Here is a 16,095-nt window from a genome sequence, read left to right as displayed (position 1 = left end):
TATGGGTCACCCCTTGAAAGGGATCAGCCAGTTCCAACTGTCAAACTCTTAGAAGGTAGAGAAAGGTGCTACTTGTTAAAGAATGGGTGCAGTCCTGCTCGATGCAGGAGACTCAATGAACCTTCACTTGATGAATATGAACACAGTTTCTACTGAATATTGCTGAAAGTCAGCCTATCATTGCTATAAAGGTATTTTTAAGAACTAATGTGTTGGAATGGGCTAATTGATCTTACTTTGCATTTTTAGGTCTCGCCTAAGCAGCGCGCATGCGTTGCATAGGCAAAAAGACCTTTTGCGATCGCTTTGGCACGCGTTCCATTGGCAATCAATGGCAACGCGTGCACGTCTAGAGATTCACCTGCGGAAGCGCGCGGCGCCATATGGTAGCAATTATTGCTTTTGGCGCTGCTCGCTCTCGCAAGTGAAACGCTTTCACTCGCCCCCTCCTCTCGTCCCTCCTCCTGCAGCCTACTTTTAGCGCGAGGAACGCGCTTGTTTAAGAATTGGTGAAAGCAAATCTGCTCTGTTAAGCTAAATATAAAAGAGGACCACGTCAGAGCACATACTATAAAGTACACTATTTATTGATGCCAATAATGTGTTACTTTTTAACCCGCTTAATGGCCCTTTTATTATTGACTGAGGTGCTGTGATTTGAACTGTCACATGCAGGTTGCTTTATACGGTCAGCACACACCAGAGTGTGATTCACTGGAACCTGTCACATCACTGCCAGGGCAGACTCAAGATTTCATCCTCCTAAAGTCCAGAGCGTGAGTACCATGATAATAACAGCAATTCTTTAAGCATCAACAGGCACAACAGTTTGTGGTGAGATAAGTGCTTAATTTGAGCCAGTGGTTTGCGCTGCTAGGCACTTGTACTTTAATGGTCAACACCGTGCTTGTGAGATGGGGCTGTCTGGCCAATTTAGAGCTGACCACAACAACAGTTACTTATTAAATCAATATACATCAAAAATGACTATTACCTGACATCCCAAGCAAATCGTAGTAGCTTTGGGGGCATAAAATAGTCCGAATTGTCACACTTGTAGCTGGAATGTGATGGTTAGTAGTTGTGTTGTTGCCATCACTGAGCTGCAGTAGCCTCCTGACCAGAGTCCTGACACTTCGTTTTTTACAAATTAAGACATGAGGATGATGTACACATATGGTAAATGTTATGGATTATGTATGCCACACTTACTTCTTCATGAAAAGCCACGGCACTGACTGAATCAAGCTGTTTGATAAGGTCTTGGATGACATATTCTGGCTTCCCCTTCCGCACCAACAAATTGCTATAAAGTACGAAAAAAAATAACATGGCGACATGCTGTCATCTTGGCTTTTAAGACACTAAAGCCTCCATTATGAGTGCTCGAGTTAATTCTAAAAAGTGCAGAAACTCCTATTTCTTCAGCAAACACTACACCTCTGGTATTTCCCCTCGCATACATTTCTGCAGGCCATTCCTGACATTTACGGGGGAAAATGCCTGGGAAATATAGATTTATGGGTGAAGAAAACAGCAAAAATCACCAAAATCTGCATGCGACACCCCTTTCTTTGGTTAAAACGCGGAATAGGCGATAATTATCACACCTGATAAATTCCAAGCACCTCCATGTCAGATTTTATCAGGTGCACTAAATATCCCACCCGACACTGCTTCACTCGTAATTAAGTCCCAAGGTTCTGAATTAAATTTAGGGTTCAACTGCTAATAATCTCCTAACAGCGTTTGCACAGAGATCGGAAATACGGATTATGTGATGATAATCATATTCTCTGAGCTTTCAAATGATTGGCCCTGAACCCACCCAGTAAATAACATTACCTCACAATGAGGTATTTACCAAGTGCTGTAAATATTTCTATTCTGAGTTTTCATGCCTTTTGAGACACCCCACAGAATGTACTTCCCCACAGGGTGCAGAGAACCAATTTCTATCCAGGTGCTGGACAATGAAGTAGGGCTGCTGGGTTGCTGTGGCCCATGCTAGTGGATCTGGCTGAATTGTATTTGTAGCATTTGACTTAAACGTCACAAAGCATTCATTTACCGAGCACTCAGTTAGTGATGAGTCAGTAGCACATGGTTTCACCTTTTTTCTGACAATGAAGGAGAGGAGTTGGCATAACGGCTAGGGCTGTCGACCTGGAATCTGAGGAACTGGGTTCGAGTCTCGGCAATGACGCTGAACATCCTGTGATTCTGGCCAAATCACTTAATCTCCCCGTGCCTAACAAAAAATAAATGTGTCCCCATGTAACGCTATGTAAAGAGCTCTGATACCCGGTACCGCTTCAAGTTCGTGCTATATAAAACTCAGTTTAAAAAAACAACAACAAAAAACAAGCATTGGCATAGCCAATAGGTCTTGCCTTTGGGACCTTATAAGTGTTTAGCCATGCAACATTTGATGTTGTTGCACCAAGGATATTGTGCTGGATAACTAAACACTTCTAAGGTCCCAAAGGCGAGACCTATTGCCTATGCCAATGCTTGTTATATAGTGCAGCTTGATACAAAAGTGTTATATATAAGCAGGGAGATGTGTGGCATTCCTCACAAAGAACAAGCTTGTAAAACAGTAACATCTTATGTAGTTTAAAAAAAAAAAGGATAACAGTTTGCGGACATAATAAAGGACAGAAGTAAGTCATAAAAGGCTATAAATGAGTGGAAGGAAAGTCACCAGAAATGCATAGAAAGTTGTGCCAATAGCTAATCCAGATAGTTTTTAATTAAACATGTGCATTTGTAACTTTTTATGAATGAAAGAAGAGATCCTACAGTTTCCAAATTAGCTGGCATAGAGTTCAAGTTCAAAGGGGTCGATCCCGAGAATAATAATGTAGAGGCTTTTTGGAATTAGAATTTGTTGGTTTCCAGTTTTGGTTGTCTAGGCTTCTCAGATTTTTGTGGCCTTCATAGATTTTGAGATAATCTGGCTGTTGGTGTATTTTTTTTTTATACAGATTGTTGTTTTCTGCTAATAACTTTTTTCTCTTTTCGCGCCCAATTTGGTGGCGTTTCATATGGTTTTTGTGTTGAATGTAATAAGTGCTTTGTTATATTGCTCAGTTAATATTACGTTTCCTCTTCTTTCCCTTGCTCTGTGTTAAAGTGAAATTAAGTGTAAAGTATTTTTTAAAGTGAGTATTCTTATCATGACCGCAAAAAAGATTTTTTTCTAAATGAGTAGTAATTGCAACCCTGCACTGATTTCAGCATAGTGATTGAAAACATCTTTATTTATTCCCCCTGGACTACCAGTAAGTCAGCTTTTATTTTGTGGAAACTGACAGACCATCATTTAAAAAAACACATGAATGCGAGGCATTCTCTTAAAGACATCTTGGTGAACAAGGGCGTTCAGTGCGAAAGATGGGAAGCAATAATATCAATATTAGGTAGACGTTTGAGTAATTGGCTATTTAAGTGAGGCATTGATTTTTCTGTTTTCATTCTTTAGTTCGAAAGGAGACCTTATTGTCCAGTCTTTGGAAAAGGGCATCTTGCTTGCTGACAATTAGACTGTGTGGAGACCTTAATGGCATATAGTCCTTTATCAGTAGAACAGTTCAGTTACTCCAGTGAATGAGGTTTGCACCCTCAAAAGTATTTGCATGAAAATGCTTCTAGCTGTTGACCTTCATTGTGAGACAGTGATGCTTTTTTGTTAACTGTTTTGGCAATACCAATGGCTGTTGATTTAAGTAAGTTAGAAATTGCATTTGAATTTGGGTTTTCTTTATTTTTTATTTGCTTAAATGTACAATTAGCAGGGCAGTTAGTTCACCTTTATTGATAACATTTATGAACTGTAGAGCTCCACAGTACCACTTAGTCTCTGTTGTGACCACAGGTTATTCCATGTATTATACCAGGAAAAGGGTTTACAGTTAACTTCTGGGCATCAGCATTTTCTTCCAGTGTTCTGTCCTATCCAAGGAGCTGCCCGAGTTAGTTGACCCCAGCTTGATCATATAAAATGTGATTCTCAAAGATGCACCACTTGGGTGGGTGAGGAGGCTGGCTTGGTGTTGACCGCGATGGCGGCACTCTAGAGAAGCTCCGAGCTGTGACCTCCATTAAACTAAAATATCAGTATTAAACTCAGCTCCTGCTCGTGAACGCAAGGTACCGAAGAAAGAAGACACACCTACGACACAGGGAAGCGGATCATGACAATTGGTACTTGGGAGCCGGGTCGAGCCGGAAGCTGAGAGGACCCGTGAGAGCCGCAGTGCATGGCCTGAGAGGCTAGGAACGCCCTTTCGTGGAGGTCTGCTGCAGCCCAGGGCAATAGACCTGCTACCTGATTGTCGTGGTGCTGGGCCCCGACCCCTGCAGCACGCAGCGGCCAGAGAAGCAATAGGCGGTAAGGAGGACAGACAGTGCCGGTGTACAGGGCAGTTGCTAACCTGGACCAGGGAGGTGCCGGGGCCTACGGCTGGGGAGGTTGCTGAGAAGTGATCTGGCCTGCGGCGAAGGATCAAAAGCAAGGGGGTGCCCGGACCTACGGGGAGCCGCAGTGGTGACTGGAGAGGCTCGACCCGACAGCCGCCCCACAAGTCTGACACATGGCTGAGGAGCAGGGGCCTATGAAGAGTAGACAGCTAGGGAGCTGGTGGTGTAACTGAAGCGCGGCTGTGATGGTAAATAATTGAAGTATCGGCCTTCTCTATCTTGATTGCTGAATGAAGGCTCCTACCCTTGCCCGCACTCATTCTGTTTGCCTGCAGGCTCTATAAGGGGGCACACTTCTGGGGAGAACGGTGTTTCTGCAGCATGGAGGAGTGCCTCCTCGGGCCCACAAGACTTGGTGGCCTAGTGAGTTATTGCCGCCCACCGCCAAGATACCAAACCCATCCAGGGGTGGTGAGCGCACCAGTGGCTGATCCTTGGGGCCTTCAGGGGTGTGTCCCCGCCGCGGGGTCTTAGGCAAGGCTATACACCCGTCAGAGCTTGACTGACTAGATACATCCAGTCCTTGACACCAGAGGAACTATGGTAAAGCCCAAGGGTCTGGCACATGCCCAAACTAATAAAATGGACAAATTAATCATCTTGATGTCGTTGACAGCAGGGCCTGAACAGTTGTCAGACCAGGCAGACGTGGCGGAGCTTTCATTCGGCACCATCAGGGCGGCCATGGCTGATTGAAGGGCACCATTGAACCAAAACTGAACGCTGTCACCACAGATGTTAATCTGCTTAGATCAGATTTTCATTAAATCGCAGAAAAGGTAATCCACAGCCAAAACCAATATTACGCAGCTGCAACAAACATTCAAACGGCTAGAAGAACAAGTACAGCACTTCACAAAATAACACACTGCCATGGAGATCTCCACTACGACAATGCTACGGTTCCTTTCTTTCTTGATTTTACGTTATAGGTATAGCGCCCATGCTGGAGTTTAGGCAGTGAAGAGAGCGTTGCGAAACAGAGAACTTAAGTACATGATGCTATGCACGGCGAGACTTGGAGTTGTAGCTGACAGGAAATCATGGCTCTCTAACACACCGGAGGAGGCCTGGGAGTGGCTGGAAGACTAGCGTGTGGTGGATCGCCAGTTTCACGAGATTCTCGGAAGGGATTAACTTATGATTGCAGGAGAGAGGACAGCCCAAGAGGCACAGAACACCCAGCTGGAGATGGAACCCAGGAAAATAAATAAATACAGGACACGAACGGGCTAGATGGTCTACTGATGCCCAAGCGCATGGGACCCTGTGTGGAAATTGATGATGGAGACTGAATGTATCCTTTACTGATTGAGGCATCACATGAGGCATGGCTGATTCTTGGGTGGGGGTGGAACGGGCCACGTTCGGAACGAGAAGGGAGAACAAGCAATCAGCCGTAAAGGGTAAAAGAATTATATCAGTGGGCTGTGTGGGCGGAACTGGCTCACCCTAGAATAGCCTATGTTAGTAATGGAACGACAGGCACTCTGCTAGTTGCAGAGGTGGGAGGCTTTAAAGCCATTGTGCAGGGTGGCAGGATGGGGGGAGTTCGATGTTGGGATTACTCCAGTCATGTTTGTCCTTGTTTTGCTGTTAATCTTCAAACTTTGGCCAGATGTACGACCGTTTCTGCATGCGAAAACGGGTGTGTGAAAACGGGTTTGCGAACCCGTTTGCGCACCCGTTTGCGCATGCAAAAACAGCATAGGCCATGTACAAAGCCTATTTAGCGAGACACAATTTATTTGCAAATCGCTAAATAGGTTTTGCGACTCGCTGTTAGGAAGGGGCGTGCCCTTCCTAATAGCGAGCGCATGCCCATGTATGAATGTATGCAAATTACCACCCTCTTGAAGAGGGTGGTAATGCACTCCCAAAAGGGAAGGAGTCCCGAGGGGACCCCTTCCCCTTTGCAAATACAGAGCAAAATATTTTTTAAGAGCAGGCAGTGGTCCCAGGGACCACTACCTGCCCTTAAAAATGAAATGAAATTTTTTCATTTTTTTCTTTTTTAAATGTATCTCGGTTTCCTTTAAGGGAAACCGGTTTGCATTTAAAAAAAAATAAATAAATAACTTCTTAATTTAAAAGCATTCCCATACATGGTGGTCTGCTGAGCCAAGCAGGCCACCATACCTGGGAGGGCCTGCCATTCACAATGGGGTCGCAAATTGCGAGAGGCTCATTAATATTCATGAGCCTCTCAATTTGTGACACCATTGGGAATCTCAAACAGTGTGAAACATTCACATTCACAATAGCGCCCCGCAAATTGCGAGTTGCAAAAAACTCACAATTTGCGATGTGCTATTTTGCGCGTCGTACATCTGGCGCTTTGTTTGACTCAGGGAACGTAGACGCACAGGGAACAGGCTTTTGCATAGAAATGGAGGTTAGGGGACCCTCTTGTCACTTGCTACAAGGGATCGCACTTAGATGGGGCTCCGCCACTTCAGGATCCACATCATAGCCACTCGACATTGAGGGATCAAGCAAAACACACTTAATGGAAGCCTGTAGGGGGGGCATTTTGCAGGTCATGGCATGTAACGTCAATGGCCTGGGCAACAAAATCAAGTATATAATAGACCTACCATATCTACAGAAACACGCTCCAGACATAGTTCTCCTGCAGGAGACTCACTTCAAGGGTAATCACTAATAAAGTTTCTGATAGATATGGGTATACACTCCTTGCTCATGTAGGCTCCACAACGGGCTCCAGGGGGAGTGGACGTAATGGCAAAAACATCTACTCCATTCATTTGCAGTCCGACATGGCATGACCATCTGGGCAGATATGTTGCGCTGACAGGCATGTGAGAGGGAATGACATTAAACCTCTGTTCAACCTACATACCGACAAGGCTCCATACCGATACCCTACCGGCACTGAGTGGCCTTTTACTGGAGATGCCACAGGGCATGCTAGTGATAGGGGAGACATGAATGCGGTCATGGGTCCGGAGAGAAACAGAGTATTGGGGAATCGCTTTGATGCAGGTTCAGAGCCAATAAGGGAATTTGTGCAGACACTGGGACTGATGGACTTGTGGTGAGACCATACGCAAAGACAATATACATACTACTCTGCTGCACATGGCAGCTATTCTCGACTAGATCATATCCTCACAATACTCAGGTCTGTTCCGCTATGCTACACACAAAGCACGTGGTATTTGTGTGTCAGACACTACACTTCCCCCCAGAATAGATACCTGGTATTTTAAGGACTAATCATTCGTTCAAGAGATCAAGGAGCGGACAGATCAATATTTCCAAGAAAAAGAGGGGACGGTTGAGTCAACATGTTTTTATGGTACGTTTTTTAAACGGTTATAAAAGGCCACTGTCAGACCTTGATAGGAGGGAGGTGGAATGAACAGAGATTGAAATATGAAAACCATGAAAGGGAGATAGGTTGACTGGAAGCCAGGGTACTCCATGATGAGATACCAGACTTTCCCCTAAGTCACCAAATCCGCCTTAAATACCAAGAAATTTGAGATTTTGCTGAAGATAAAGCCTGTACGCAAGCAAGAGTGACACAGATATGGCTAGATGACGTAGGGGAATAAAATGATAACATGGCTGGAACAGATATATAAGGAGAGAAACTGGGTCCTAGAAATCCATACTCCTGAAGGAAACACACATAAGACTAGTAAGGCAATTTCAGAGGTGTTTGCCGACTATTACAAAACTCTCTGGATACCTACCTCAGTGAGAGCTGGGAATGACTGCACTGAGCACCTACAGGATATCTCTCTACCCATATTATCAGTTGATGACCGAAATGCACTGGACTAGGATTTAACAGCAGATGAAATGGAGGGAGCCATTCAAGACTTACAATCCGGTAAGTCCGCTGGCCCTAATGGCCTCCCGGTAGAACTCTACAATGGTGTGGCAGGCAAAATCGCGCAACATATTCTCAACATGTTTTGGACGGCTAAGAAGGAGGGATGCCTGACCAATTATCAGCGATTGGCCACTATCGTGGGCATACCCAAAGAGGATAAATCACCCAGAAGAATGTAGTGCTTATAGGCCCATATCGCTATTGAATTAAGAGGCCATGGTATTGGCAGAGGCCCTTGCGACCAGGCTTTGTACAATGTTGTCCTCTGTAGTCCACCCAGACCAATCGGATTTCATACCCCCAGAGAAGTACTGGAGTGGACCTCAGACGCCTGTACGGGTGCTGCATATGACCAGGACTCGTCAAAGGGGGAAGACTGCATTACTCTCTAGATGCACATATGGCATTTGATAGCATTGAGTGGCCATACATGTTCTCCGCCCTGGAGAAGCTGCTCTTTGGCTCACGATTTTGTGGATGGGTCAAACTCTTATATTGTGACACATTGGCAAGGGTGCGCGTCAATGGGGTGGTATCCTGCTCTTTTGCACTACACAGGGGTACAAGACAAGGGTGTCTGATGTCCCCGATGATCTTCGCGCAGGCGATCGAGCCACTGGCTGCTTGGGTTCACCAAGACCCACTAATATCTGGCATCAGGGGTGCAGAGGACTGGAAAGAACGCATATCTTTATATGCAGATGACATACTGTTGTACGCCCCTCAAACCTACCTTATGGTAGATAGATTGCTTCACATATTTGAGGTGTTTGGCAATTACTCCAGGTACCAAATTAACTGGGACAAATTCCTCTTCTTCCCACTTTCGAGAGATGCCTTACTCAGACTCGCTAGGAACACACCTTTGTTGGTGAAAGGCATGTTTAAATATCTTGGCATCCAGATATTGAGAATAGTCAATGATTTCCTGAATGACAACCTACTCCCACAAATCGAAAAGCTCCGAAGCAATGTAGCACAGTGAAGGAAACTACCAGTATCCTTGATGGGCAGGGCTGTCCTATTTAAAATTGATGTCCCTGCTTCGCTTACTTTGTTCTGCAGAACACTCCATATAAAATACCACTGGACTTCTTCCAGAAGATGGACGGCACATTACGTAAACTCCTCTGGGACCGGGGCCGCTCTCGGATTGCACTGCGCAAACTTCAGAGGGGAGTGTTTGAGGGGGGACTCGCGGTCCCGGATATGAGGAATATTATTGGGCAGCCCAGTTTTGATCACAATCAATGACTGGGTGTTTGTGGACAGGGAAGAGCCCATCTACCGGGTGGATCAACCAGCAGTGGGTACTCGCGGCTATCCGGCCACACTCTACTGTAATAAACAAGAAGGGCATTTACCACAGCATACACAGACAGTGGTCCGTGTATGGCGTGAGGCCAATAGATTCTTGGGATGGGAGGGTAAACGAATGGGGGAAAAAACACTCTGGAACAGCGACCTGCTTGAGGAGGTGGGGAAACTGAAGCGATTCCACAAACGGGGACTCCTGGGAATAGAAAGTCTTAGCGAAAACTTGTTGGATTCCTCCCAATATGGGTTCCAGCAAGGGTATGGCACAGAAACTGCCCTGATCGTGGCAGCAGAGGAGATACGGGCAATACTAGACACCGGTGCCAAGGCCGCCTTGATACTGTTGGATCTATCGGCGGCATTTGACACCATAAATCACGATATTCTAATCAAAAGACTCCATGAGGTAGGAGTCAGGAACTCTGCCCTAAAGCTGATCAAATCTTATCTGAACAACACGTATTAATATGTTCAGATCGGTGACTCCTGCTCAGAGCAGTTCACTCTGCCGTATGGGGTGCCCCAGGGCTCCTCATTAAGCCCCACTTTGTTCAACTTATATGTGACCCCTCTAGCCAATATCATCAGGCAGTTCGGCTTCACACTTGCCTCCTACGCAGACGACACCCAAGTTGTGGTGTCTATATCTAGCAGCCCCGAGGAAACAGCTGACCGCTTTAGCCAATGCATGTCCCACATAAATCAATGGATGGGTACAAATTGTCTAAAACTCAACGGGACTAAAACAGAGGTTCTCCTATTAGGATATGATACCTCCTTTTGGTCACGGAACTGGTGGCCTCCCAGTATGGAAGATCACCCCACCCCAGTCCATAAAGTGAGGAATCTGGGCCTCATTTTTGATGACAAGCTGACCTTCCAACACCAGATCAACAAGGTCATCTCCCAGGTCTTTCTAACAATAAAATCCATCCGTAAAATACACACTTTCGTCCCCCATGAAGCATTAAAAACACTAGTGACGGTTCTGGCCATGGCTAGACTGGATTATGGAAATGCTTTATACCTAGGCCTTCAAAAACAACATCTGCTTAAACTGCAACGAGTGCAGAACGCAGCCGCTAGAATACTGCTGAACATCCCCAAATTTCAGTCCATCTCAGAAGGTCTAAAAAAACTCCACTGGCTACCCGTGAAGAAAAGTATTGAGTTTAAATCCTTATGTCTGGCGTACAAAGCAATGTTTGGAAATGGACCAGCGTTCTTAAAAAAAACATCCATCCAGACCCCCACAATCAGCTATAATAAACTCCTCCAGACACCAAAATTTTAAAAAGCCCGCTGGGGAGGAAGAAGCTTTGTTCTGGGTACAGTGAAACTTTGGAACTCGCTTCCGCTAGATTTTTAAAGCTGCCCTACGTTGTTCGGATTCAGAAAGGTGCTAAAGACATGGCTATTCTCAAACTAAGCTAAACCATCTGCATCTGAATCCCTGGCACAGCCCTCCGCACAGTGCGTAGACGCCCTTGGGCATTCGTGTGCTATATAAATCCCACAATCAAATCAAATCAAATCAAAACTGGGGGGATTCAGGCAGTGATTTTCTTTGATGACCTGAGAGCAGAATACCAGATGACAGATACAAAAAGATTTTGATACTTACAACTGGGATATGCGGTGCGCAGACATATACTTGAGGAAGAACAACTGCTGGAATACACGCCCTTGGAAGACATGCTACTGCTAGACCTTATGCTAGCCAAAGCCACCTTTCTAACATATAGGAAGCCCATGAATAACTCACCAGACCCCCTGGGAGCCTTGAGGGAGGCGTTGGAAAACTACATGGGACTGCTGGAGGATGATGACTGGTCCGACGTGATTCAGGGTCCCAGAGAGGTAGCTATTCGGGGCCGCTTTCGCCTTCTACAACTATGAATCTTACACAGATCCTACTCTTCTAGAACGCTTATGCTCTGGCCTGGACGATGCGACTCAAACAAGTGTGCCAGGGGGTGTGGAGAGCTCGGGTCGTTCTTGGATATTCAATGGGTCTGTCCCACTATTAAAAAATATTGGAGTGAAATGACACAGGTTATGAACGTGGTCACAGACCTAAATGTCTCGCTGGAGGCGCGGTGGAATATCCTGTATGTGACCGGGGCAGTGATATGGCCCAGGTACCATAGGATTTGAATCATGGTGGCAGCTGTTGTGGAGAAAAGGAACATAGCCATGTTCTGGGGAGCAAGACAGCCATTGACGGTAAAGGATTGGAAAATCGATCTAGACTAGTGCAGTAAATCAGAAAAAGGGGTGTACTAGAGTCAGGGTTGCTTGCGCAAGTGAAACAAGATTTGGGGTCTGTGGGATACCTACAGGGGGTACTGAAATTATACCCTAAAGAAATTGTATATGTGTGTATGTGAAGGTTTCGCCTGTTTGATAAGAAATGTAAACAAGTCCAATATGTATGAAATCTAGCCTTGACCCGCCATTGGAGTTACTTTAATAATGGAAATTTGCTACACTTGTACGCACCCAACCTCTGTCCTAAAGTATATTGTTGGAAATGTCCAAGTAGACTGAGCAAATGTTGAATAAAAAGAAGTTTAAAAAAAAAAAAAGACGCATTGCTTTAGCGTGGAGTCTCTAGACTTGGTTCTTTCTGCCTGAAATAAAGGATATAGTCCTCCAAATTCATATGTGTACTTGTAGACTTGGCTCTCAGTTTGTCAAGACTGACGTAACTGGGCTTTTCATGTGATAATTTTAGTGCCACAAGACATATAAGGAAAGCCTTTACTAAAAAGCATTATTTTAACTGGAAGTAACTTTGTACCTTATCCTTTGTCATAGTCAGTTTCATTTTATTAATTTGTATTTGTATTCGGTGAGGTTGATACTTATGCTTAACACAGTTAAAGTTCACTTGTGTGTAATGCATTCCTGTGACTGTGATGGTGTGTTCTTTAGTTTAGCTTCTTTAGAAGGTTAAAAAAATTATTTGAATAATTTATTCCTGTTAGTGTTTAAACGTTGTTTTATTAGTTCATTTGAAATCTCACTTTGTCTCATTTTGTTCACTGTCTTAGGAAATGGTTTACTTTTAAGACATGTGGCTTGCTTTAAAAAGTGAGGTGCATTCTTCCTTCATTTGCTATTATTTGATAAGGTATTGTTTCCCATCAGCCCTATTTCAGATGTTATGCTTCTTTCCATAATGGAACAAGACTGGAAAAACTCCGTGTCTTTTTGTATATATTGGTCAGAATAGTATCAGGAAATCTTTCACAATATGTATTTGTACTGCATACTGTTGGATTGTTTAGTGTGTGTCTGACCTGGATTAGTAGAAGAGCATGCTCCAACCGGACGTATAGTTCTTCCCCTAATCTAAAGCAACATGCAGTTCTTCCTGGTGGTGACCCTTTCTGAGGTATCAGTGCATAACATACCCAATCCCTGATGTGGGGATTTATATTAGATTTGGTAGAAAAGACTCTAAGGTGTCTCATGTAAAGGCACTTCGTAATCTTACTACATCACTGTAAGAAAATATACTGTTTTGACACAAACTCAAAATCAGGCAAATCAGCATGAGAAAGTAGTAGGAATTAAGGATTTACTGATAAAGTTGGCAGGTGTTCTTTGTGCAGATCACAGTTAGATATCCCATCCAATCCATTTTAGAATGTTTTGACAACTGCCAAGAGCATATCTGAGGCCAAACGTGATTGGAAAATTGCTGATGCTAGGCTGTTTAGCCACTGTTGCCTGGGGAGTGAAGGGTAAAGTATGGTTGTGTAGCTTTTTTGCATTTTTTCCATTGTGAAATGAGTCTTTTGGCGAAAGTCTAAGCATAGCATCAGGAATGTATTTAGAGTAGTGGTAATAAAAAACGCTCAACATCTTTTAAGAGCGTATTGCAGGAAATGTCTCCTCCTAATGTTAATTGACAAGAATACCTTCACGGTAATGAATGCTAGTGTCTTGGAAAAATATGCGATGCTAAGCACCATATAATAGCCTTAAGACTAATAGAGGCAGCCCTCTTGTGAGATCCTCTTGTGTAACATCAGAGCGTGAGAAGCATTTCACTTAAACCCTCAAAAAAGACTCCAGAGAATGTGGTTAATAGATCATAACATAGTGGTGATAGTTTTAACACTTTAATCATTGTTGAGGACTGCATAAACTCTGCCCCCTTTGAATAACTTCATATTTGTGCAGGATGTTTTTGACTTTGAGTTTAATTAATCGCTCCGAGGATTGCATTTACTATGCTAATTTACTCTAAACTTGAGCAAACACAAGACATTAACTTTTCCCCTATCCTGATTGTGTCATGTTAAGGCATGACCAGTGACTTTTTGTGTTAGTAACCTACTCTATAAAATAATTTGTTCTTCCCCATCTTCTCCCCCACCCAGTACTTCAACCCATCTCTAATGTACGCCTCTTTGATTCTCATTTGGTCTAGCAAAATTATTTATACTCTCTGACTTATCTTTGAGATTCTTGCCCCTTCAAAATGGCACACACATAGTTAGATTATCCTGCATCTTCAAGCAATACTTTGTCAATGTTTTCTGTCTGCGATCTTTGGATTTCTGCTTTAATCCTTGGCCTACAGCATGTCCTGATGCTGATGTGTCTTCTCCATTAACAAGGGTCAAGCTATAATTCTATGGGAGGTAAAACTGCTCTTCTGAAACCAACAGCCACACAGAGTTGCTGCTGCATTGGTGTGGCAATTGCGTGTTAAAGCTTCAGTCTGATTGTTTGCCTGCTCTGCTGTCTGTTCTGCCAATCGCTAACCAAGTACAAGCCTCTGACCTATCCTTCTTTCAAAGTTGATTGGTATATGCTTTATTCATTGGCAGAGCTTGCATGCTTCTCTGGGATTGACTGTGTCGAGCTAGCTGTCTTCCGATTGGCTGTAAGTGAGCCCTGCTCTCGTGATGACTTGACCCCTGCCTGTGCACTCACTGGCTGACCTGATGATTGCCTTCTGCTTTAAGCTGGCTGCTTTCTGATTTGGCTAATGTTTAGCCTGCATTTTCCTTGAGCTTGCTGTCTTCGGATCGGCTGAGCTGTTACCCATAACCATCTACGTTGGTCAGTGATTTAGCCTTTCAGTTGAAAGCCTGGTTTTGTTTGGTGTAATGAGATGCTTTGTGTGCATATTTGTGTCTTGTTTGGGTATGTTTTGCTGGAAGTGATTCTGATACTCACTTTTTTTTCTCTTCACAGTCTGTGGAAAACGCTACAAAAACCGGCCAGGCCTCAGTTATCATTATGCCCACTCTCACCTAGCAGAAGAAGAAGGGGAAGACAAAGAGGAATCTCATTCTCCACTGCCAATGCCACATCGGATGGATGAGCAGAAATGTAAGTCCCCTATCACAACTACTAAGTGTCCGACCATGCGGAGCCTATCCAAATCGGTCTATTTGTAAAACATTGTTGCTTGTGTGCAGAGATAATCTTGAATTTACCTTATCACAGCCTGATTTCCCCTATTCTATTTTTGTTCCTAAAAATCCCTGATGTTAAGTTTGTCTGCTGCTCTGATGCAGATGTCTTGAGTTGATAATGATTGTCACTGGTCGTACGTTTGTAAGTAGTTCTCTGTTTTCTACCTTCAGCCAAGAAGGGTCCAGATGGTATTGCACTGCCCAACAACTACTGCGACTTCTGCCTTGGGGACTCCAAAATAAATAAAAAAACAGGGCAGTCTGAAGAGCTGGTGTCTTGTTCGGACTGCGGGCGATCAGGTAATTGTGGTATTGTATCCTGGAAATCCATAGTGTACGTAATGTATTGTCTACTATGTGTCATTTCTGACAGTGACTTTTATCAGTTGACCCTATGTGGGAAGTACAAACGGCATGTGGTTGGTAAATACTGTACAGAGTGGGTACAAAATCAGATTAGCTGGCCGTATTAACCATAGCGATTGCATCAAAAGGGTTGAATTCCTCACTTCCCATTGGTTCATGGACTAAGCGCTGTTATAAAGAAAATGGCTGTTGAGTGGTGCACAACCTCATAGTAGCAAGGGAATATTCCTAGTCACAAAGAAGGGTCCAAACCATGAATTTTATTGTGTCCTCGACTTGAAGGCTGCAAAGAAGTGGTACAAGAGGAAAAAGTTCAAGATGACTGTCTGTAAATAAATCTGCCAATGCAATAGGTATACTCTTGCATCCTAATACCCACAATTGTTTCGTACAATTCAGGATTGGCAGGAAACATAGTCAATGCAGAGTGCTTCCTTTAATCTGAAGTCAGCTTCCAGGTTCTTTTTGAAATGTGTACTGCTGATTGCAGCTTTCCCTGGTTCCAAAAGGATATTGGTTTATCCTTACCTTGACTATTCCTAAGTGCTAGCTTTCAGTCAAAGGTGCTTAAGGACATATAAGTGGCAATAAACCTTCTATTGGCTCAAGGTTGGTATTTTA

At 44.0% G+C, this 16,095-nt stretch overlaps 1 protein-coding gene across 5 annotated transcripts in view; it reads left to right on the top strand.

Annotated features, from left to right (window-relative positions):
- DPF2 (double PHD fingers 2) overlaps positions 1-16,095 on the top strand; it is a 434,995-nt gene that overhangs the window by 339,663 nt on the left and 79,237 nt on the right. For all 5 annotated transcript variants that reach the window (XM_085625747.1, XM_085625748.1, XM_085625746.1 and 2 more), the window contains 2 exons: positions 14,885-15,022; positions 15,280-15,408. In XM_085625747.1, the coding sequence (XP_085481873.1) occupies positions 14,885-15,022; positions 15,280-15,408 (267 nt within the window). The remainder of the gene's footprint in view (positions 1-14,884; positions 15,023-15,279; positions 15,409-16,095) is intronic.

This window comes from Triturus cristatus, chromosome 9 (genome assembly GCF_964204655.1).
Source record: "Triturus cristatus chromosome 9, aTriCri1.1, whole genome shotgun sequence".
NCBI lineage: Eukaryota > Metazoa > Chordata > Amphibia > Caudata > Salamandridae > Triturus > Triturus cristatus.
Note: the sequence above shows the minus strand (reverse complement) of the source record. Positions and strands in the feature narration are given on the sequence as shown.